This window comes from Phasianus colchicus, chromosome 6 (assembly GCF_987193195.1).
Source record: "Phasianus colchicus chromosome 6, bPhaCol1.hap1.1, whole genome shotgun sequence".
NCBI classification, from domain to species: domain Eukaryota; kingdom Metazoa; phylum Chordata; class Aves; order Galliformes; family Phasianidae; genus Phasianus; species Phasianus colchicus.
The window spans coordinates 9,539,682-9,565,494 of NC_143441.1; the positions used below are offsets into that span (position 1 = coordinate 9,539,682).

The 25,813-nt window shown below is 41.2% G+C and overlaps 1 protein-coding gene and 1 non-coding gene across 2 annotated transcripts; one reads left to right on the plus strand and one right to left on the minus strand.

The window, feature by feature from the left end:
* Nucleotides 1–315: 315 nt before the first annotated feature.
* Nucleotides 316–23,503, minus strand: CRTAP (cartilage associated protein). Its single transcript, XM_031590392.2, has 7 exons — nucleotides 22,985–23,503; nucleotides 19,353–19,502; nucleotides 18,588–18,759; nucleotides 15,738–15,866; nucleotides 13,588–13,733; nucleotides 11,642–11,725; nucleotides 316–1,031 (listed from the first exon to the last, which is right to left on the minus strand). The coding sequence occupies exons 1-7, from the start codon at nucleotides 23,423–23,425 to the stop codon at nucleotides 972–974; spliced, it is 1,182 nt and encodes a 393-aa protein (XP_031446252.1). The 5' UTR covers nucleotides 23,426–23,503; the 3' UTR covers nucleotides 316–971.
* Nucleotides 23,504–25,629: 2,126 nt separating this feature from the next.
* On the plus strand, nucleotides 25,630–25,748 carry LOC116227257 (5S ribosomal RNA). Its single transcript, XR_004166518.1, has one exon. It is a non-coding gene; the product is annotated as a 5S ribosomal RNA (ribosomal RNA).
* The last annotated feature ends 65 nt before the right edge of the window (nucleotides 25,749–25,813 follow it).

Here is a 25,813-nt window from a genome sequence, read left to right on the forward strand (position 1 = left end):
TGGATCCTTTGAGGTCAGTGAGATTTCTGTTCTTCAGTACTCTCGTGCACTAACTCGCTGTTAATGTTCAACATATCTCTGGGGCCTAAAAGTACTTCTGCAGAGTACTATCATGTAGTTAATAAAAATGTCAGGAGTACACCTAAAACTGACTCAGTCTCCACTTGTACTTATTTGTGAATGAAAATAGTCCCAGGAGAGTAAAAAAAAAAAAAAAAAAATTCATGCAAACTTTCTTCTTAAGAAGAGTATACGTACCTTACACAAGATTGGCCCCACCTTACACAGGAACCACAATTTGTTTCAACAGAAAGATTGGTAGGAAGTAGGAATTATTTATTATTCAATTCTAAGTGACCTTATTTTCACATGGAATTTCATTCAGTTCTAAGAAAGCTCAGAAATGTTTGTAGAATTCTCCAAGCAATTTTTAGAAGCTCACCAGTTCAATCCTTTCAAGCTATTTAAAGTCCTTGTTTGTTACCTTAACATCTCTGAGATGCACTGGGATTCAGTATCACTTTATTAATCATCACAGTCATATATAAATAATACAATTACATAGCTTAGAAAGTGTAGAAGAACTGTTACATCATCCCTGGTTCGCAATCTGACAGAAGTTCTTCCAAACTTATCTGTGCTGTTTAAAACATGGCACAGCACTGAAACAAGAAATCTTAGTGTCAATCCAGAAAATAAGAGTTGTCAGTTTTGTTGTGTTTGTGTAAAGAAAAGAAAGCTCAGGAGGAAAGCTGATAAGCACCAATTCTGTAAAAGCACAGTGAAAACCCATGCTCACAAAAGAGTCAGTGCAGCACAGAGGTGATCTTTGAGGGGTAGATGTGATGTTTTGGAGCATAAAGGAACAGTTTTGAGGTATATCTATCTGGAACTATGAGTGACCAAAAACAATAATAAGGCACAATGGTGAATGTTCACTTTTGTAGAATACTTCATGGTGATCTCACTCATCAGGATTCATTCTTTTCCTCCATTTCTAACAACTCATCAAGGAATTCCACCACTTCACCCTAGAAAAGATTAAAATTAAGAAATAGGTTAACTGTGTACTCCAAAACAAGTAGTATTTACCATTAAAACAAACTGTAATAACTAACTGGTGTCACATTAACTATTTTTTGACTTTTGTATACAGACTAGCACAAAAGCCTATAAAATGAAATAAATGGCCCATACAGGTAAACCACACATTCATATACTTGCAAGGACAAACAGACTTTAAAAGAAGAAAATGCTACACTCCACATTAAATCTTGTACTTTTCCAGGTATTTAAATAGCCAATGAAATCCTCAAATTCAGAAAGTAGACATAAACGTTTAAAGCACCTGTTAAATTAGGAAATTGTTGAAATACCATAAAAAAAAAAATTGAAGCTTCAAAATTCAAAAGTGTTTTGTAAACCATAGTTATGACTTTGTATCTCTCTCCTCTAGTAGTTAATGTCCTTTGGTGCACCCTTCAAAATACACATTCTCCTTTTTCATCCCTGAATGTCACATTATACTTCAGAGAACCATATATACTAGAATGTTTTCCATACTAGAAACAAATAATTTGCTTTTAAATTCAGATCCATAATATTGTACAACTTCCAGCCTTCTAGTACACTGTACCAACACAATGTAACAATCAAACTTACTTTCTTTAAACTGCTCTTGGCGTAGTCATATAGCAGAGATTTGTCTTCCTGCAATTGAGCCAAAGTACTCTGGGATGATACCGTCCCCTCAGCTGGAATTTATTGCCTTGCCAACCAAGCTACAGTAACTGAGCTACAACTCGTAGCCCAAGGTCAGACCTTGAGCACTGGTTGAAGGAGCTAACTGTGAATGCACAGCAGCATCTCAGACTACACAAAACTGACTGTAGCAGCTTGTCTGCCTGCACCCTCAGAAATACCAGTGTTTTCCTATTTCTCCTCCAAGCACAGTTCAGGCACATCGATGCCTCAGCTTGTATATATTTTCACTTTTTATACAACTCCAATACTGGGCTGTAAGAGAGACATAAATGCTCAGCTTTGAATTTCCAATCTTTTATTCTAGTAACTACAATATAGTGTTAAAATGTTGTAATTTAAACTATGGTTAAAAAAAATCCCAGTCCATCCTTTCTTAACATAATCCTATGTTTTAAGAAGCTTACAATATGTAATTTAGCCTTTTTCCAGAACAAGTAGCAACTTTCTCTAAAAAAAAAAAAAAGTTGTTAAGAAGTCTGATCAGCCCTTACTCACAGATTTAAAAAAAATCAGAATTTAAAACAGTTGTGTTGGAAAAAAAAAAAAGTCACCCTTGTTTGTATGCTCACTTTCATACCCCCTTCATCACTCAAGTCTAAGTCTTTGTCAACTCTACCAGGTTTCAGAGTCTGGTTAATGAAGGCTGCAAACAGTAATTTGTAACCTTAATTAAATTTTAAGCATGTTTTTTTTTATCTTGGAAGGTATTCTTTAGCAGGGCAACACCTTCCAGATACATGCAGTTTCAGACTCAAAAGTTCACTGTTCTGTTTTGTGATAAGGAAAGAGCATTCTGTTTGAGGACAGTGGAAATAACAGGAAGAAATAAAGTCTGTATTTTGACTAAAGAACAATTGCATTATGGACATGGTGGTTAAAAATACTAACATCACATTTTTCAGATGTGACTAGCAAGGAGAGAAATAAGAACCAAGCAAACAAACAACAAAAAGAAGTGAGAGGAAAGCCAGCTTAAGTAACTGTTACTTCTGTTCCCCATTTCACAGTTCCATCTTAAAAGACTGAGTTTTCACAACTGTGGTTTTAGAAAGTCCTGAAGGATGGCAATTTATTTTGCTTTGAATTTATTCAAAACATCTAAATTTCCAGTTGAACAAAAATACAAGAAAAAATGCCAGAACTTTCATATTCTCTGCTTGCCTTCCTGATTGCAGGAAGTCTGGCGACTGGAAAACAGGAATTCAACATTTCTGCACGTTTTCTTTTGTTAGAAGTATTTTGATTGCCTAAGGAGCCCAATCACATGAGGAACTTAACACCACTTCACAAATGCATATGATGAAAACAGCCACATGGTCCAATAGTCACTATGTAAGCCTTTGAAACAAAGGTTCAGAGAACTTAAGGACAAGTTTTCCAGCATGACTTCTAAAATAACAGGCATAAACATTTAGGTGCCTCTTGAAGGACTACAGAGATGCAGTCCCCATTAACTATAAACTGAGTTACCAGATTAGGAATGCACGGATCTCCTACAGGGCTCTCAGATCTAATTTATATCTCTTACACCTCAGAATCACCATTTACTAAAAGAATAACAGATACTAAAAATGAATTCTTTGTTTGGTCTGCCTGCAAAAACGAATCTCAAAAAGCCTGAGAGACAGGGTGAAGGGAGTAAACATCTGACTGTATGATCTAGAATAAAGTATAAGGAAGACACTGAGATTTCAATACTGTGACTTTAGTAACTCAGCTGTATGGGAACGTAATTCAATTTGAGATCTTGTCACATTCACCTGTAAGGTGGGATATTCCAGAAGACACAGGAGCTTGTATCACCTAGACAAGAGAAGGCTATGTGGAGACCTTACTGCAGTCTTCCAGTGAAAAAGGGAATCTCCAAGAAACATCAGGATATACTCTTTGGGATGTGTAATGGTAAGACAAGGGGAAACAGTTTTACATTAAAGAGTAGATTTAGATTAGACATTAGGAATAAATTCTTAACTTAGAGAGTGGTGATGCACTGGCGTGGGCTGTCCAGAGAAGCTGTTGATGTGCATCCCTGCAGATGCTCAAGGCCATACTGGATGGGGCTTTGGGCAGCCCATTCTAGTTGGAGAGGAGTCAGAACTAGATGGTCTTTAAGTTTTTTTCTAATCCAGACCATTCTATGATTCTATCCAGACATCTAATTTTTTTTTTCTTCAGGCATGTTTTCAAACCAAGAAACTTGCAAGAGCCCAAAGTTTTAAATGTGAAAGGATGTTTGGAAAAAAAGAAAAAGCACCACAACAGTATTTAAAATAAACTTGCCTGAAATCTTCAGAGTATGAAAATCATCTTTAAAAGAGGGTGTGATAAGTCCTTTCTGGTCTAATGAGAATTTCTGAAGAGTAAAAGAATTCGAAACATAGCTGGAAGGTGAAAATAGTTGCTTAAGCAATAAGCATCCAGAAAATATGCTGTAATGCAATTTAATAATTGCCTGGATGTTGATTATTTTTAAAAAGCTGAATAATCACTATCACAGTCAAAGACACAAAAGGTGTAGTTGAAATATATTTGCCTGCACTTCACAGTAAGAATGTAAAACATCCAGACACTGAACATATTGTAGTTAGCATCCTGGTGAAAAGGTGATAATACTACATCAGAAGAGTTTATCACGTTGTCACACCAACAGCTACAACCAGATTTATCACTGTTTTTGCTCCATTAGCACTCCCTTGACACTGCATCAAGCATTTTGCATGTCTGATGTCAGTAAATACTTCCTAGATGTTAATTCCAGGAGAAAAGCTCAATGGTATCCTGGGTTCCATCAGAAGAGGGGACGCCAGCAGGGTGCAGGAGGTGACTGTCTCCTATTCTGCCCTTGTGAGGCCCCCTCTACAATACTGCATCCAGGTCTGGGGCCCCCTACACAGGAAGGATGTGGAGCTTTAGGAGAGGGTCTAGAGGAGGGCCATGAAGATGATCCAAGGGCTGCAGCACCTCTCCCGTGAAGACAGGCTGAAGGAACTGGGCTTGCTCAGCCTGGATGAGAGAAGGCTGTGGAGAGAACTCATTGCAATATTTAAAGGGAGCTTATAAAACATGAGGGAAATCAACTTTTTAACTAGGGTGGATAGTGATAGGATAAAGGGGAACGGTGTTAAGCTAAAGGAAGGGAGATCTAGATTAGATGTCAGGGGGGAGTTCTTTGTTGAGAGAACGGTGAGGTGCTGGAAAAGGTTGCCTAGAGAAATTGTGGATGCTCGTCACTGGAGGTGTTTAATGCTAGCCTATACTGGGACCTGGGCAATCTGATCTAGTACTTGATCTAGAGGTTGGCAGCACTGCCTATGGCGGAGAGGTTGGAACCTGATGGTCCTTGAGGTCCCTTCCAACCCAAGCCATTCTATGGCTCTAAGAAAAGCCTTCTGCCTACTTATATCTGATAACTTCACCTTAGCTTTCAGACCTGGAATCAGAAAATGATTCTCTGGTATGATTTAAGCATTCAGTGTGACAGACATTTTCTTCCTACCTACCTGAATAAGAATCACAACAAATTCTACATGTGAAGATGGCTGCAAAACTATAATTCTTCCTGCTGACAACTATTACAAGGAACACCAGCTATCCAGCTCTAATGTGGGTTATGTAAACTACTGCTCAGACATTGCTGAGGTAAGGTTCTGCCCACAGCGTGATGTAGCAGTCTGGCTGGTAGCTAGTAGGTCAATATGTAAATTCTGATTGAGCTTGGGGAAGGGAAGATTTTGCTGCTGACAAGTACTTAGCTGATCATTAGGCAGTTTACCACTGGAGATCACACATGCAGACTGCTTAGTCCACTCCTGAGAAGCACAGCTTTATTGCGAGTTACCCCTTTGACCAGTCCCTGCCTCTTGATTTGATCTGATGGCCAAAAGTAGCTGCTGTGGGGGTGCGACTGTCAGCATTCCATGAGCTACCAACCTGTATGACAAACCTCTTCCCCTCTCTCCAACCAGGGTCCATCAGCAAAGTGGGAATGATAAGAGGAATGCATGGGAAAAGATGGACAGGGATAGCCTGAAATATGGGAGGATACTGAGTAGCAGCAGAGGAATGTTCCCAGACAGGTGTGAGTGGTAGGAAGAATCAGACAAGCTGATCAACTGGAGCCTCCAGTTAGCTGTTAGATATGCAGACTGAATAACCTTGGCTTAGAGTAACAACTGGATAAAGGCTCAAAAAGAAAGAACAAATTTTGCACTACAGTAATTCAAGGTCTTACAGCGGGTAAATGAATAGGTGGATAATACTAAATAATAGTTTTAAAAAAGAATTCTTGGTTAATGCTACACAAGCTAACCCAAGCTACCAAGCCTGGTACACTAGCTATTCTAAGAAAAGCTAGAGCATTTGAAAAAGTGAGTCCTAAAAAGGAGGAAAAATGCAGAACTCCTCACTTACTACCACAAGCTGAGTGTCCAAGACCAACGCATGCATTTGGGCTAGGGATTGCTACTGACCCTTTCTTAGGCAATATTAAGTGCTGCACTCACACAGAAAGAACGCAACCTTTTAGAAGAAACATCTGTATTTTTGAGATTAATTGCCAGCTATTAAAATAAACAGCAAAGAGGAAAAGCTCCCAATACATGGCTCAGTTATAGTCCAATTGAGACTGGTGGTCAAGCACCAACTTTTCTTTTGCCAGCTGCATTTAAAATAGAAGCAACCAGTTGTTGTACCAATGTCTGTACTGCTCACTGACAGGCCCAGATGCTTTGCCCTTGGTTGCCAAGACTAAGTAAGCATTGCCTTCTGCATAGCAAATATTAATCATTCATAGGTCCTTGCCTCTAAATACAATCTGTTCTGTCCTTCCTCAGTGTGGACTGGAAAAGTTCTGGGAAAAATAGTTTTCATGGGACAACTCACACTTTCCACGCAGATTAGCTGATGGCATTTTGTGTAGGGATTCCATATGCAGTGCAGTGCAATAGCCTGTTCCTCAGGGAAGTAACAGAATATTAACATAATAGTTTCCTAGAATGAATTAAGATCTACAGAAAAAATACTGTTATGGATATAAACTCATGCCTGACTGATATCAGTGAACAAGTAAGGAAAAGCCTTTATTCTCACCAAACTAAGAAACTGAGACTTAAGAGACAATACACAGAGAAAGAAGAATTGCCTGTATCTTTGTTTCTTTACAATCTGTGACCTAAAAGGAAAATACTTATCTGACAAAATGTCCCCTGAGTGTCTTTCCTAGCAAAAAAAAAAAAAAAAATTTTGGCAAAATTTGGCAAGATTTGGCAAAAGCTGGAAAATAGTAATTACTGAACACTTGTTCAATAGTGAGACTAACAAATTTGATTCTCTTATGTATCAGGTGCAGGTGTCTATGTTTTGGTAGTGGGAAAGTTTCAGGGTGGCCTCCGTGACAAGAGGCCAGGGGCTGCCCTGGAAGTCAGGAGTAAGTATCCTAAAACTCCCTAACTAATTTGAGTAATTAATGAGAGCAGCAACACAGATTCACAAAACTCAGCAGATTTTGTCCATTTTTCTTAAGTCTTCAAGGACGAATAACTATTTTGCACGAGGAAAACAAAGGTTTGATATGGTTGACTACGGAAGATATGCTTTGCAGGTCTGAAGGATGCTGCAAACTCATAGCATGCAGCTAACCAACTCTTGATATTTTGGAGGGAGCATTATTTCGGGATAACAGTAATGCATGTGTCAATAAGTGGCTCAGCCATGGTGCCTGAAAGCTTTATTCAACCTTCAATCAAGAAAAAGTTCCTTGATCTAACCTTCAGTGAAAACATGAGAGTTCAGTGTAACCACTTTCTAGGTTCTCTATGCGCAATAAAGGCCAGATTTGACATTCCTTGCATTCTAGCAGGAAAAAAAAACCCTCAATTATTTGCGCAGAAAAATAATTTGGCCTTTCACTTGTTTATATTTCAGATGCTCAGTCAACAGTGTGACCCACTGTCATATGCTTTTAGTGATTTTTTTTTTTTAATTTTAAAAGAGCTTAGTTATTCTCTACATCCATGTCAGCTGCTTTTTTCAAATATTTTTCCATTTCATTTTTTTATTGCATATTCTGAACATACACTGTTCTCTCCCCATATACTGTAGGAGACTGTAGTACACTGCAGTGGTTACAATATTTTACAGTAATCTAATAAGTGTGCTTTCCTCTTAACATTTTTGTAATGCCTATAAAACATGAGTCAATTCAATTTCAAAGCAACTAAAAAACACTGCTCCCACTGCAGTGAAAACAAAAGTCTTCTAATGGCTTTGTTTCTAAACTCTGCTTGTGCTCTTTTTGCCACTTTCTTATGTACACAGAGCCTTAAGCAAATTGGTGCAGGTAAAAGTTGTTCTTAATTTTTTATCTAATCCTGCCACCTAAGCCCTAATATGCTTCCTTCCCATTGTAGGTGATTTAAATGGAAGGAGAAATGACTTAGATTACAGTGTAATTTCAATGATAAAACAGCAAGAGGGAAAAAATACTTCGGAAGAGAGCCAGCTACACAGGCAGGATCACCAATAGAAAACAATGATGAAAAATAACCTTTTTTTTTTTCTTTAAAAAAGCTGATATTGAACAGGGACAATAGCAGTGTCAGTTAACTACAACTTCTTTCTTAAACAGCTGCCACCAGCTTTTATCAGTGGAGCCACACTGTCGTAGCTGTGTAGGTCTGAGGTCAGGGCAGGGTTTATATGTCTGCATTTACAACTTGCTGTTATGAGCACACTTCTATAAATCATTTGAAAATATATAAAATGTGAGTTAATAAAGCCAAAAATATGTTGTCAGTGATTTCTGAGCAGAAAAATAGGCTGAATTCAGATTATAATTTGCAACCAGTAGTCTGCTGGGCAATCCTGCCTTGATGCTATTCCTATCTTTCCACCACTCATTAGTTCAACACTCACACTCCTCTGCATCATACCTAGGCATAGAGCATCTAAGTCTCAGCTGTTGTACAGATGGAAGGGCACATGATCAACAATGAAGAAGAGCAGGATACGAAAAAGAAAGAAAAAAACAAACAACAAATGGACCAAGGCTGCCAACAGTTTTTCACCTACTGATTATGTACTGAAAGAAAAAGGACACTACTGGATCATCTCAGCCAAATATTTGTGGTTCCTATGTAATTTTGAATAGCTAAGTAGCTATCCCTGAAAAAATACCCAAGTCTTCAAGAACGCTGAATTTATGCGCCAGAAAGTTGTCTCCTGTAATTAGTGTGGTGTTGAAGTTATATCTGCACTAGCTGAATATCTGGCTCTTAATGGCATTTCATTTTGTTATTTACATCTGTGCAGTATGGGAGTTAAAACTATTAGAGCTTTTATGTGTTACACAGCTGAGCAGACATCAAGAAGCTTGATTATCCATGGACAACTAAGATGACAACACTGTGTAATGCTCTGTTAGCTTTGCTGTGGAAAACTCTTTAAGGATATTTAATAATTACTTCTGAGAAAAAGTTATTTGTTGGTGCTAATATTCTCTGTCACCTCTACTGTGTTAAATGTTTGAACTAAAGTTTTTCATTTCCTTGTGGAAAAACATTAATAAAGTAACACGAACAGGACAGTATTTCTTATAGTGTCATATGCAAAAATCATTACAACGTGTTCCAGCCTCTGTCATTACTGCCATGTATTATTGGAAGAAGCCACAAGTTCTCGCTTGCTTTGCTAATGGATTTAAAAAGACCCATGGATGATCTGAAATATAGGAGCACTGTAAAGTTTGAATAAAGTAAGATTCTCCATTTGAGAATAAGGATATACATAAAGAGATCCTTTAGCTTCACTCAAAGAAAATGTTTTTTTTTCCTTTGATTATTTTATAGGTTTGTTGGCCCACCAGCAACATAGAGCCCACAGACAGCAAAGATGGAGCACAGAAACTCACAAAAGGCATAGTCTATGGATCAAGTGCTTTAAAAGAACTGCGTCCACTAGAAACAGAGGTTGCTTCCCTCCTTGACAGTTTTTAATAAAGCTTTTACTGTAACACTTTATCTGAGTTTTTCATCAGTTTTCCGCATTCCCATGGAATAAACTTTTCTATCTGTGCCAGTAGAAATATTAAAAAATATTCCATTTATACTACCATGTCCTGCCTGTACAGCAAAAACTACAAGGTAGCGATTTTATCTCTGTGCTATTCCTGCTCTGTCTGGACTCCCCTGGAAGGCTCCTGCAGCCAAGAAGAAGCTCTGGTAGCCAGGGATTTATGAGTTCACTACCAAAATCCAGAGCCAAGCCAGAGGCATGGACAGCCTCCATCTCTCCTAGGTTCTTCAGTCCTGTTAAGGGAGAGCACAGAAGCCCTGTAGCTTTTCTCCAGGAAATGAAAACGATTATTTTTCTAATATGAAGAGTGTGAGGTAGGGATGTAGGTGGCATGGCCAGGCCCACTAATTTTGGTTGTTTAACCCAAATGTTAAACACTTCCTTGACACTTCCCCAGAAGTTTAATTGACGTTTCTACCGTACAGCCCTTCTGTAGACTGCAAGGTCATTTATCATTGCACTTGTGAAAAGGGGTACAGGAACTAATGCCAGCAAACGCTTTTTTTTTCCTTGCATTAAATGCTTGAGATTGGAGACTGTGTTTATAATTCCCTCTTCTAACAACATACAGGGAAAATCTTCAAAATAGACTGCATTCCTCCTTCCTTAATTACTCATCCCTTTGTTTTGGAGCAGCAGATGTGAAAGAAGGAAAAAATTACAAATGAAGTTTATGTCTAACATAAGAAAACATTATGGACAAAGCAGAGTGTTTGCCCAAAACAAGGGAATATAAAAAAGCACTCAAGAATTTACACACCCTGATTGGAAACCCATATAGACTAGTTCTCATCTAAGCTTAACCATATAATGAGAATATTAAACTGTCCTTCAGAGACATTTATTACAATGGAAAGACTTAGCAGTCTTCCTATCGTCTCGTAACCTTGTAATGGAATTCTACATAAAGAGTTGTTTTCAGGTCACCAGCATACTGAAGGCAGTACAGACGTATTATTACTTCTCCCCTAGGAAATATTATCTCCACCTATGTGCTGGATAAAATAAAAAGCGAAAACATGATAAAATATTATAACATAAACCATTTCTTTTCTTTTTGGTCGTAACTAAAAAACACTGTAGCATTGTTCACCACAAGTGCCGTGACTGAACACAGTGCTTTGGCAATGCCAGCAACGAAGTATTTCATGGTTTAAACATTTTTTAAACCTTTAAAATGAAAGGCACTGAAAACAAAATGCAACTCAAATTTGTGACATTCTTGAACTTCAACTGATGGAGACAAAGAAACAATCTTTCAACAATTTAACTACTTTTTCCACACAAGAAAAACACTTTGTGAATTTCAAGCCTAACATTAGTCATTATATGTTACTTGGCCATGAATTCCAACCATTTCAGATGCAAGATTGGGTAACCAAAACGTTACTGTGAAAAAAAAAGTAAGGGGTAATGAGACTTCCCTTTGATAAAATGATAGTTTAGGTAGGGACTTCTGGACAAAATTATGAGGATTTTAAAATGTAACTTAAATAGTGTTTCAGAAAGAAAAGCGTTTGCTTTAAATACATATACAACTTCTCTGCCCCCTGGTGTTATAGCTTGCAAAATTAATTTTCTTTTGGGGGCTTTGTTTTAAAATGTGATGTGAGTGGTCTACTGCTCTTTGGGTTTGTTTCCTGTATTCATTCACAAAAGAAAAAATTATGATAAATTGGTCACAGTTACCAGAACACTTCTCCACGGTACAGAAAACCTGGATTTCTAATTACTTATCATTTTAATGTGATTACTGTTCTTCGGTTTTAGCTTCTTCAAATCACGATTTTCTGTCTAGAAAACTCACCTCATCATCATCCATTAGGTGTTGCTTTGCAAATTCATACATTTCCAACTGGAGTGTGGTTATGTTGTGATATCTAACTGCATCCTACAGAAAAAAATAAAATTAAATTGCTGTGTTACTTCAGGGTAGTAAGACAGAGGAGTGTCATCACATGGCATCTAAAACTATTCAAGTGAAGCTAGACCCAGATTTAGCAGAAGGTAGGTCTCAGAGGATTTAAAATGTTTGAGAAAGGAAACAGCAGAACAGCATACAGCATATCCAATGTCTTCTGTGGATCCTACTAAGCGTAAGCTCCACCGGTGTGAGAAGAACAAAGCACTCTCCTATTTCTCATGTTTCAAAGCATTGGCGAGTCTGAGGATAAGGAATGAGACTGCCAGAGCCAAGCAGCAAGCAGCCTGTGCCTGCATTCCAGTGGGCTTTGGATATGAGAAAGCTTCCATCTCTTTATGCGCTGGCATAAGGCGTCAGGCAGTTCTGGGAAAAAGAGACACCGAGGTATTTTGCATTGTAATGACTCACCACCCCAGCCCGTCTGGGAGTGGGAAATTCTGTATGGTCATCCACCTACCTGTCCCTCAGTTCCCTGGGTGTCTGCCTGGACAGCACAGGGTAGCTGTCACTCTCAGAACTGTGAATACAGCCAGTAATATAATTTGACTATTCCATTTAATTCTTTTCAGGGAGGAAAACAGGAGACTTTCACAAGCACATCTGAAGCTTAGAGTTAAATGCTGCTGTCACTCTGGTACGTGGTTTATTTTCATGGCTTTCATGACCAAGTGATTAGGACAGCAAGCAACTTCTTTTCATAGCAAGACAGATCAAAGTACAAGAAAATACAGCTGTATACATTTGATATTTAATATTTAAAAATTAAATTATCTGTAGCCCCAACTCCTGAGAAGTTATCAATGAAACATTCACAGTTAATGTGTAGGGCCCTTGTTCTGTCCTTTCTGCACATGGATGCCAAATCTGTTTGTGGTCTGCAGTTTTAAACTGCTGCTACCCCTCACTCCCACCAATGTCAAATATTGTCTCCAGTATGGTTACAAAGCACAGTTTTGTTCCCAACAACAGCAGCAGAAGAATGGTCTCTTTCCTGCGTGAACACAGACTCACAGCTGCTGCCTGAAAGCACCAAATGCATTTTCTCTATATTATGTTTCTGCTGGCCCTGCAGGACAGCCTTGGTTTCCAGCATGAGAATAAGGTGTATTGCACATAACCTGACAGCTGCCCACAAACAAAAAATGCTTAACAGATGGAGTGATATTTTTTACTTGAGCTGGCTGGCCTGAGAGGAAGGAAAACATTATCAAATTATTTCATTAATTATTATATTCATTATCAAATTATTATAACTTATAAGGTATATATATGAATTGCTCTGCAGTGTTGCTACAGTTAAAGCAAGTCACCTAAGCACTGCACAGATATATGCCACACAAAGAACTGAGGGATGTGCCTTTGGGCCAGCACTGGTCTCAGTGACTGAGGTGTCTGAAAAAGCAACACGGGAAGGACAACTTGAACATCAGCCTGAAGGGTGCCTGCTGTTGATTCAGCTGGATAACTTAAATGACTCTTACATGGGAAGGTCATGCCTTAAGAAAAAGAAAAGGCACTAAATTTGTGGAATGTGCATTGCTAATGACTGCTCATACAGTTTATACCACTGATGCCTAAGGAGTCAGACAAGTGTCATAAAGCAGCCAATTCAGCTGCATGATATAAATCCTGGTACCAAGAAATGAAAGAAAATCTGACTTGATCATCACAGTCCAGGCTGCTGGAATACAAGATGTCTTCAAATGTTAACAGAGAACTCTGGACATGGAAATTTAAAAAACAGCGCAGAAATCCATTTTTAGAGTTATTTTTCAAAGCCAGAGCATAATCATTGGATGTTTGTATGGTGTTTTAAATAATTCACTTACTGATCTGGGCTGAAAATCCTCTTCTTGAAGTCCCCATTTGTCTTTGTGGTATTGATAGTAGACCATGTTCTGTTTCATTACTTCATCTTTCTGGTCAAATAGAAGGTAACTAGCAGCACAGGAGGCTGCATTCTTCATGTCATTCACTAATTAATAAACACAGAAACATATCCACACAAGGTAAATAAAATATATTGCCACCTTTCCACCATCTGCATTAAACATACATTAAAAAAAAATTTCCGAGGCAGAATATGCTATTTTTGTGTTCTGAAACAGGTAAGGTCATGATTCAGAAATGGAGACTTACCTGACAAAAGCTTATGGCTACAGAAATCAGGTCATGAACAAGAGTAATACAAGTTACTTGGCTTCCCTAAGAACTACCTTCTTCTTTGTAGGGAAAATGGGTTAACTTACCGTTAACACAGAAGATAGTTTTCTTATGGCGTTATTTTCTCATGGTGGTTTTCTAAGATAATCCTAACCAAATGTCTCTCCCAGCTATAGAACCAGTGAGGCATCAACCCACAGCTTGGAGATGCCTACTGAGGGATTTCTTAAAGAAACAAATAAAATTTAAAAAAATCCACTTCATGTTACTTGGATTGACAAAGATGGAAGAGTCAATATGTGTAGGCAAAAAACATATGCAAAAGTCATTAATGGCTTAGCTGTATATGGCTGGCAATGCCTTTCCTTTGGTGCTGGAGCCTGAAAGAGCAGCACTAAGGGCTAAATATGTTCTCAATGGTGCAGGAAGTTCCTCAAGAAACAGCAAGATTCACTGAATGACTTACCTATCAAAATGTGTAAGCACTGAGCACCAGAACACTATCATTTCTGTTTGTTATATGATAAAATATGGTCCTCTCTTTCTTTAAAATGCATGCAGCCTCAAGTGCTCTATTCTAATGAGACTATGAGAATCCACTAGGAAAAAGAGAATGGTATGAAATATTCTGCAGGTTTGTCTCTGGAAGAAATTCTGAATAATAAATTGAGAATTTAGTATTCATTCAGTAGGTACTGCTATGTTAAATGTGTTGCCTTGAGGTCACAATCTTTCTTCTTACTGAATGAACTGGGGCTGTTTAGTCTAGGGAAAGAGGCTGAGGGGAGACCTTATTGCTTTCTTCCAATATCTGAAAGGTGCTTACAGCGAGAGCAGGGCTGGTCTCTTCTCACTGGTGACAGGTGACAGGACAAGGAGAAATGGCCTCAAGTTGCACCAGGGTAAGTTTAGGTTGCATATCAGGAAAAACTTTTTTACAGAAGGGGTTGTTAAGCTCTGGAATAGGCTCCCCAGGGAGGTGGTTGAGTCACCATCCCTGGATGTGTTTAAAAACCGTTTGGATGTGGTGCTCAGAGACCTGATTTAGTGTAGGGTTGTTAAAGTTTGGGTAGTATGGTTAGGTTGTGGTTGGACTTGATGATCTTGACGGTCTTTTCCAACGTGGGTGATGCTATAATTCTATGATTCTCTCTTAATGAATAAGTAAGAAATTTAAGAATAAAGTTCTTGTTAGAAGTTCAGCTGCTTAACCATGTGGGTCCAAAAGCTTGGTCACCTCTTTTTTATTTCTACATAGATGTGTAGAATGCATCAGTGCCACTGCATGCATTCTAGTGTATAGGAAGTGGCTGACGCTAGATGTCATATTATAAGTCACTTCATAAAGGCATAAGAGCTGTTGTATTACATATTTTATCATAAAATACATATGGTGAACATTTAATGTCTATATGAAATTCTGAAAAGTGCAAGTAAATTGTGCTGGCAGCAGGTATTGTATAGAAAGAGGGGTGGTGATGTGTCAGATCACACTTGCTCTGTAACTGTCACAATTTTCCAGCACTCAAGTGGAGATCAGTCACAAGCAATAATATCTTAAAACAAAGGGACTTGCCTGGGCGGAATTCAACATCTATTTAGAAATTCACTTTGTCATGAACAATTTTATGAGCCAGGTCATTTCCCATGTCTACAGTTATATACTGAGAAAAAGATATGGAGACTTACAGTCCCAGCATGGGCAAAAATGCAGATTCTGGAGATCACTATTTATTTCCAAACTGTAAAAAGACAAGGAATGGAAGCTCTCCCACATCATCCCAATGTTATTTAAGCCCATTAAATCACTACTTACATTTATAATACGCGAATTGTAAGTAATGGTACATGGTGGCCACAAATTTCTCAACAACAAAGCCTCCTATAATGGGTGTCAGATTACTTTCACACTGCACTTTGCATGCAAGGACTTCAATATAATGATCTAGAAGGAAGAAAACAGCAACACAGGATATGAGTAGAACACACTGTTATAACCCTTCCCAGTAGCTACCCATCAAAATTTGGCCTTATAATTTTTAAGTCCTGTGCATCTGAATCTTGCTGCTTGGAATTACTGAAGTACATCTCCAGTGCTGGCATTCAGTCCTTCTGGTAAAATCAGTAGAATCAGCATTCCAAGGATATCAAAACTACAATTCCAGAGAACTAAGCAGTTAGGTTTCACTGACACCTACAGGCAGTCTGTGGTGGTAGGTTTTATACAAAGCATTGTGGAGTATACAGCATTATTTCCAAACTATGAAATCAGCAATGGTATTTCTGAAAACCTTCAAAATTACATTGAATTACTGCATAATTAAGGTCTGCCTTAGTACAGTGGTGTCACAGAGAAAGACACCAGGTGATTGCAAAATAAACCTCTAAAGATGGCTGCATTTTATGCCAGATGTTTGGATGTTCTAAAAGACATGACATGCTATCCCAGTCTAAAAGACATGGATATGCTGCACACTACAGAAAAACTTTAATCCAGAAAAGTTTAAGGTTACATGCTTTCCCAGTCTGAAAAACTAGGTACAATGGGGTGGGACTAGAAGTGATTTTATCTTCAATATCTGGCCATGATTCAGCAGTGTGCCCTTGTGGCCAAAAAGGCCAGTGGCATTCTGGGGTGCATTAAAAAGAGCGTGGCCAGCAGGTCGAGGAAGGTGATTCTTCTTCTCTACTCTGCCCTGGTAAGGCCTCATCTGGAGTACTGTGTCCAGTTCTGGGCTGGGATCTCTTGGAAAGAGTCCAGCAGAGGGTCACAAAGATGGTGAAGAGCCTGGAGCATCTCCCCTATGAAGGGAGGCTAAGTGAACTGGGTCTGTTTAGCCTTGAGAAAAGAAGACTGAGAGGGGACCTGATCCAGGTCTATAAATATCTAAGGTGTGGGCGGCAGAGTGGTGAGGCCAGACTCTTTTCAGCAGTGTGTCGAGACAGGACAAGGGGAAATGGCCAGAAGCTGGAGCATAGGAAGTTCCGCACAAATGTGCGCAAGAACTTCTTTACGGTGAGGGTGACGGAGCACTGGAACAGGCTGCCCAGGGAGGTTGTGGAGTCTCCTTCTCTGGAGATATTCAAGACCCACCTGGACACTTACTTGTGCGATCTGGTGTAGGGAACCTGCTTTGGCAGGGGTTTGGACTCAATGATCTCTGGATGTCCCTTCCAACCCCTACAATTCTGTGATTCTGTGATTCAAGAAAATATCTACCAAGAAAGCCGTACATCAAAGAATTCCATTTTCAGGACATACATACAGAATTTGAAATGTACTGCCCACACCTGTGATGACATCATGCAGTACTCCTACCTTTCTGTCTCACCACTACTGCTGGAACAGTCTTTTCCTTCCTTCCATGGAGGAAGAGGATTGATAGTAAGTGTTAGTTGTAAATGAGCACTGACAGAATGAATGAGTTACAGACATCCTTTACTGTGGTTTGGAGGTGATCTAAACCACAGGGGTGTTTCATGGTTTACTGTTGTATGGGAACTGCTGAATCACAGCCTGAACCTCTGATTGACCACCTGAGGCGAGCAATGAGTCAGCCCTTGGAGCACAGGTGAAGGCAATTCACCTGTGCTGCTGGAAGGAGTGGAGCCCGGCTGCACCTCTCCTAGACCCATTTAAGAGCTGACTATTAGTGGGGCAGGATCTCTTTCTGGGGATCTCTCTTTTGGAGTTTTACAGCAAGCTTGGGACAAGGGTAAGCACTCTATCTATTCTTTCTTTGGTGTAATAACCTGTTTAGCCAAACTCTCTTATATTTCATGATTATAATGTCTGTATATTCATTGATTATACAACTATCTATTCATTTTCCTCCACTCCTTATCTATTGTTCTAGGTACTTGCCACCTTTGCTGAAGTAATGCTTGAGGAAGAGCCTGCAGTAGGTATTTGATATTAACAGTACAGATAGATATTAATTCGCTACTGTGAAATACCATGGAGCTGTCCTTTCTTTAAATTTACAAAACCTGCAGGCATTCTCCACACATGAACTATCAGCAGTACTCAGCTCAGTGCACTGGAGAAACGGTTTCTTTCACAGAAGAGCATGGGAAATATGCATGTGCCATTCTCTCATCCAGAAGAGGAGGCACTGCTTTTTTGTTGAGAAGTAATATATTTTTTTTAATCTGTACACTTAATTTTCTAGCAAATGAGATTTCTTTTCCTTTTCTTAAAGAAAAGATGAAAAATAACTAACAAACAATGCACATCTCTTTTTTTCATAAATATGACAACAGTGATACACAAACTACAAAGCAGATTTTGAAGACTAATCACTAAGCATCAAAGACAAATAAACTGCTATTGAAATCATGGTTAAGAGGTCTGTCTGCTTAGCAATTGCTAGCTGGATTGAATAGTTTTTATTTAAACGTGTGTTATGCTGGCATTCTTGATTTCTATGTTTATGTAAGAACTCTTTATTTCAGTTTACTGTCAACACGTTACTAAGCAGAAAAGTAAACCACAATTCAAGCACTTTTCAGTGAAACTAATAACTTCATATTGGCCCAAACTAAACAGGGGGCACCATGAACAATTCCTATTGCAAACTAAGGAAGGAGGACTTAGGTAGCTGATCCTATAGATAAAACTGAATATCCTTTCATGACTCTTCTTGACTGTTTCCTAAGTACCCACCTGCAATGGAAAGATAGAAGTCTTTAAAATCTTTAATCTCTCGGGAGCCTTCACAGGCTGCTATACAGTCATCATAAGCTTTGAAGAAATCAGGAAGAGCCAGTTCCATATCTGAGATGGATGTTCTCCAATTGTCACCATTGTATGCTCTCACAGCCCTGACAAAGAGATTCTGAAAAATTGGCAGGAATTAACTACCAGTAAGTGACCCGTGGAAAGCTGTGTGTAAACTCAAGTACAGTAAGTGATGTCTCAGCATTTCTGAATTACTAGGTAAGCTGTTATCCAGTTAATGTGAAACAGATGATGAACTGATCTTATCAGATAATTCCTACGTAGTTGAGTATATAGCTCCATTTCAGATAAACAGAAAAAGCCTGCTGGAAAAAGATAGCGTGATTCCCAAGAGAATATTTTGAGATAGAGAGTTTCAGTGGAGTCTTAACATCAAAAAGCAATTTTAAGCTGTACCTCTGCAGCACTCACAGCATCTGAATAACTCCATGTACCTGCTTATTTCAATTAGCTATCTGCATGTAGTAGCTTTCAAGTATGCCACTCCACATCATTTGCTGTGACTTATGGAACAATGAAAAGCAAATGACGTGAGAATTATTGCAGGCATTAAAAAAGAGGAACAGGGATGTCTGAGGTAGATAATAAGATAGAAAGGAGAGGTAGAAGCTGAGAACATGTAAGTAAGTGAGATCTTCAAATCTCATTGTAACAGAATGTTCCAAAAGACTGTACTGGGAATAAACACACCTCATAAGGCTTTGTCTCCAAGTCTTTAATGTGCTCCTCAGCATCAGGTATGCTCTTATAGTAGGCCATATTTCTTTGCATCATTTCATCATCTGGATGCTTCAGAAGAAAAGTGTGAGCTGCTGCTATAGCTTTTGGAAGGTTATTAGCCTAAACATGGAAATAGGGGAAAGAAGGGAGAGGGGGGGAAAAAAAAAAAAAACAAAAAAAAAAAACGGTTAATCAGAAAAAATCAGGTTCCTGCAGGATCTATATTTCCAAGCTAACCACTGCTAAAACCACATTCTCAGCAGATGTAATGGTACAGTGAAACTGATACAATACTTCTCAATTTACTACTAGCTGCACCACTATTCCACTATTCTTTTTTTTTTTTTTGAAGTCTATAATTGTTGCAAATAGCATAAATGATTCTAAGTCAAAAAGAACGCTTTTTGCCCTTCTTGCTTCTCTGTTCATAATGCTGACAAAGCATAAAATTATACTGTTACTGATGTGTAGGATCAATCACACAGCAATTACTGATGCCCAAGTATGGATACTGAACAGGAATCATCACTTACCCCCTCTCCACGGTGTTTATGTAGCCTATTTGCCTAGCAGCATGCAAGACATTGCTATGATAATATACCATCCTGGTGCTGTTATGGAGTTAAACAGCAGGTACTTGTTCAATAACTGTTCTAATGTACTACATAATTTTTGTACCAAATTTTAAACAAAATTTTAACCCCCATATCACAAGTATATATTACTCATATTTATTTTCATCTACACTTTTGTGTACTTCTAGTATTTTATATGTATGAATATTTTATAAAATACATATCATATATATACACATACTTACATAGAATGCAATAGTGGAAGTAAAAGCCTTAAGTACGTGTTAAATGTTAAGCGCTTCTCTCTTGTAAGCCGAGATCCAGATCAGTCCATCCAGCATAGGTGTTACTGAGTTCTATTAAACATCTGAAACAGCTTATGGCAGTGTATGTACAAAACCCTAAGCAAGAATTGCGAGCATGTATGCACACGCTCATCCATTTGCATCCATAAAAGGCAGCCTCTCATTTCAGAGGAAAGCTGAGAGACTGTCACACTAGAAGAAATGCTCTGACCCTAAGATGAGCTCTTGCTACTGTGCTGCTGTAAATGCCAATGCAATGGGATCACGCCAGCTGCATTTCCTGCTGTCCCCAAACTATGCACTTCCAGCTAGCCCACACACTGCTGAATGCACAGGGAAAGCATTTTCATCATTTTCATCAACCTGAGTTCTCCCATGCTTAATGCTTTATCTCTATTTGTTGGGAAGCTGGCCAATGTTTCATTTTTGCTTGCTATGCGATTTACTCTTGATTGTAACTTTTGTGCTAGAAAAAGCAAGTGAGGAAAAAAAGAAAGCTGTGTAGAAACACATTCCTATGTAAACTCAGTGACTACCAGGCAGCTCCCTCCAGAGGCGCAAACAGCAGCACAGGAACATCTGCTCCCGGAATCATCTAAGACGTGGCAAAATTTCACTCCTGAATGCACCTGAATAAATACGTGCTCACCCTAAAAAAATCCACAGAGTGTTTATTTATGCCTTCTTTCTATATTATACGTGATATTATGGAAGAAGAAGGAAAAAAAGTGACACTCCTTCTTCAGAAAACCACCAGCCAGGAAAAAGTCCTCTGCAGGCAGCAGTTCGTATTTTTAGAAGGCTCATTCAGAGCTCTCCAAGTGAGTGATGAAAGCTCAAAGCTGGACTACGGTATAAAAACAAAGACAATATAAACAACAGCACTGACCAGAGAAACACCAAACTGCAGTTCACACACCTACTGGAAATGGGGCTGGGAAACAGCTTAAAGGGACATTCACACTCAAATCATTCACATATCAGAAGCAATACATAGGAATGATTTTCGCTCCAGAACTGTTCCTGATGTGGTACAATCATAGCCACGTTTGTACGTACTACAGGGGGAACAAATAAAGAAAGACAATAAATGGAAACATTTGTGATGATGTCATTTTGTATAAGGCTTTGAGAGTTAGCAGTGCCTACCATTCAAAAGAAATGTCTCTTTTGGTACCTTCTACTCTCCATGTGAAGAAACTAAAGCGTACTAAGGTAAGTTCTTCTGTACAGCCTTTGGGGTGGCTTCACATGCTCAGAACTAGGCTGGTGTGATACTGCTCACTGTGTGATATAGGTGCGTGTGGACACTGCTCACTAGCATTCTATGAGAATATGTTTCCCTGCTTTGGTTTATATAACTTGTGAAAATAATTTTAAATTTCCATAATGGGAAAGACATTCCTACAAATATGACATAGCAACAGTTACTAAGATGTTTTAAGCAAAGGTCGCAGAAGGCATGCACAAGCATACAATCTCATATAATGAATACTGGGCTACACCAGGACCAAATCCCTAAAAGAAATGCCAATCCATCCAAACAAAAGAGGGCAGCTTGTTTTCTTTCCTCACAGATACTGCATTTATTTGGAATGCAAGTGACTGCAAATCTGAGGGAAAGGAATGAGAGCTCTGGTTTAGAAAACAAAAAATGAAAATGTGGAGTGGGAAAATAGAAATAGAATAATGAAATAGATCCTGGTCAGGAGGATGACAAGAAGCTAGAGAAACAAGAGTGAATGGTGGTGGAAGTGGTGCTCCCAGTCCAGGGTGGCCCAAGAGCAAAAGGCAAATATCATTCCAGGGCTGGCAGTAGTGCTACACTCCGGCAGCCAGTTCTATAAAATCTATAGAATCATTAAGTTGGGAAAGACCTCTACCATCTTCTAGTCCAACCATCAGCCCATCACCACCACAACTGATAACCACATCCCTCAGTGCCACATTCACACGGTTCTTCAACATCTCCAGGGACGGTGACTCCACCACTTCCCTGGGCAGCCTGTCCCACCACCTCACCACCACTTCCAACAAGAAATGTTTCCTCATAACCAACCTCAACGTCTCCTGGCACAACCTGATGCCATTCCTTACCCTCCTATCACTGTTACCTGGGAGAAGAGGTTGATTCCCACTTCATCACAACCTGCTTTCAGGTGGTTGTAGAGACTGTACAGGTCTCCCCTGAGCCTCCTCATCTCCAGACTGAACAATTCCAGTTCCCTCAGCCATTCCTCATAAGCCTTGTGCTTCTGACCCTTCAACAGTTTTGCTTTATGCCTTCCTATGGATGTAACAATGCCAAAGTAGCGCGGGCACCATGCAAGCTACATGCTGGGGGCTGCTGTGCCTGAAAGAATGGGACTAGCAGGGTGTGAGTGAGAAACCTGGACATGTTGGAGGAGAGGAAGCAGAAATGAGTGCTCACACAGTGGAGACTGAAAAGTTCTGAGGTAGGTTTTAAACTAAGTCATAAGAAAGTAATGCAGGTGGGAAGATCGGATAGCTGGGGGTGGGAACAGCACTGCATCGGGATAAGGAGGCAGAGTCCGGCGGCTGCGTCTTGATGAGAACCGGAGGCTAATGCAGGGCTGAGCAGGATGAGTGATGAAGAAGGAGCTGGGCAGCACTATGTGGGCACGCAGGCGTGTGACAGCGGTGACACGAGGCAGGTGTGAAGGCGGAGAGGAAGCCGGGGAGGGGCAGGGCCGGGCCTCACCTTGAAGTAGGCGAACTGCAGGTACTTGTAGGGCTCGCGGCGCTGGAACTCCTCGAGCAGCTCGCGGCCGGGCTGGGCCTGGCGGAAGGCGGGCAGCCCCTGCTTGCAGCGCCGCAGGCACTGCGCCCGCCGCAGCACCCCGGCCAGCAGGCGCAGCTCGGCCAGCTCCCCATCGGCGGGCGGCGGGGCGGCGGGCGGCGCGGCGGAGCTGCAGTTGTGGTGGCAGAAGGCCTCGCTGTCGCGCAGCAAGCGGTACAGCCGCATGCTCACCTCCAGGTAGCTGACGCTCTCGGGCCAGTTCTCCGTGCTGTACTGGTCCAGGCCGTAGCGGTAGGCGGATTCCAGCGGCATCAGCTCGTCCCGCGGGAAGCTGCGGAAGCTGTACCGCTCGTACTGCGCGACCGCCGTCGCCACAAGCGCCGCCAGCACCGCCCGCCACATCGCTGCGCCTCGGGCCCGGCCGGCACCACGTCGCCGTGGCGGGGAGAGACGGAGCGGAGCGACGGGGCCGGGCGGGGCGGGCCGGGGGCGGGGGGCTGCGCGGCCGGGCGGGACCGCGTGTGGCGGGGAGGAACAGCCCCGTCTCGGAAGCTAAGCAGGGCCAGGGCCGGTGAGCGCATGGATGGGAAGCCGTTTGGAATCTGCGGGTTCTGAAGGCCCTTTTGCCTGAGAACTTTTCTGTTTTTCTCAGAATCGTGAAGATTGGAAGTGACTGCTAAGATCTTCGAGTCCAAGCATCAAGCCACCACCACCACGATGTCGTTGAGTGCCACATCCGCATGTTTCTTGAACACCTTTAGGGACAGTGACTCCTTTCACCTCCCTGGGCAGCCTGTCCCAGTGCCTCACTGCTCTTTCAGAGAATTATTTTTTCCTCATATCCAACGCAAACCTCCCCTGGTGCAACTTAAGGCCATTCCCACTTAGAATCATAGAATCACTCACGTTGGAAAAGACCTTCAAGATCATCGAGTCCAACCTTGAACTAAACTTACCCTAACTCTAACAACCCTCACAGAATCACAGAATGGCCAGGGTTGGAAGGGACCTCAAGGATCATGAATCTCCAACCCCCTGCCACACGCAGAGCCACCAACCTCCACATTTAATACCAGACCAGGCTGCCCAGGGCCCCATCCAACCTGCCCTTGAACACCTCCAGGGATGGACGGGGCATCCACAACCTTTCTGGGCAGCTGTTCCAGCACCCCACCACTCTCTCTGTAAAGAACTTCTCCCTGACATCCAACCTCAGTCTTCCCTCCCTCAACTTGAAACCATTTCCCCTTGTCCTGTTGTTATCCACCCTTTCAAAGAGTTGACTCCCTCCATATAACGCTTCACACACAACCTGGAAATTGGCTGCGTGGTGCTAAGGCCATCTCCGTTTGGTCCCACCAGCTGATGCCAGTGCTTCTGTGCAGGAATGCAGGCTGGGAGAGGTGAAGGTGGGTGTAGGCAGTGTGGCCTTTCTGCCCAGCTAGGGCAACAGGGTCTTCCTTATCTCCTCAGGCCCTGGGGCATGTCCCTGGGCCTGATGGAGCTTGTGTGTGTTTGCAGGTTTTCCAGGAGGTGTGAGCATGGGGAAAGTGACCACTAGCATGAAGATGGGGTAGGTGCAAAGTGGCTGGCATGCTGCACAGAAGGAAAGGATCTGGGGGTGTTGGCAGCCAGCTGAACATGAACCAGCAGTGTACCCAGGAGACCAGAAAGGCCAATGGTATCCTGGCTCATATCAAAAGTAGTGTGACCAGTGGGACAGGAAGGTGATCATCCCCCTGTACTCAGCCCTGGTGAGTGTTCAGTTTGGGGCCCCTCACTACAAGAACACCGAGGCCCTGGAGCATGTTACACAGAAGGGCAACAATGCTATGAAGGGTCTGGAGCACAAGTCTTTCAGGGAACAGAGATTGTTCAGACTGGAGATAAGGAGGCTCAGGGGAGACCTGTACGGTCCCTACAACCACCTGAAAGCAGGTTGTGGTGAAGTGGGAATCAGCCTCTTCTCCCAGGTAACAGTGATAGGAGGGTAAGGAATGGCATCAGGTTGTGCCAGGAGAGGTTGAGGTTGGATATGAGGAAACATTTCTTGTTGGAAGTGGTGGTGAGGTGGTGGGACAGGCTGCCCAGGGAAGTGGTGGAGTCACCGTCCCTGGAGATGTTGAAGAACCGTGTGAATGTGGCACTGAGGGACATGGTTATCAGTCATGGTGGTGATAGGCTGATAATTGGACTAGAAGATGGTAGAGGTCTTTTCCAGCCTTTATAGATTCTGTGGTAAGGAGATGCCTACTCAGCTGGACAATATGTTGTGCTCACACATGCTCATGAAATCTGCAGAGAGCTTGGGGTGGCTGAAACACAGAAATAGGTTTAGAGAAGGGACAATCTTTTGGGGGATTTGGCAGCTGTGTTGAAGGGGAAGCTGAGGGAAGTGAAATTAGGTACACTTATCATACTGCTACTTAAAGAGTTGCTTGTGCTGTCCAAAGCAGGTGAGGTTTATAAGATGTGGGTAGACCAAGATGGAGGCAAACGTGGTGATGCGAGGATGGCTGCTGCAGAGCAGAGGAAGAAGGGAGACAAGCCTGTCACGGAAACATAGCAGCGTGTACCTTAAAGCCAGCTGGAAAAGCTTCTTTAGTGCCTACGGCCATACCACCCTGGAAACGCCCGATCTCGTCTGATCTCGGAAGCTAAGCAGGGTCGGGCTCGGTTAGTACTTGGATGGGAGACTGCCTGGGAATACCGAGTGTCGTAGGCGTCCTTTTTTGCTTTGGCGCTGCTATCTCCAAAGGCGCACGGCGACTCTTCATTTTCTTTTCTCTT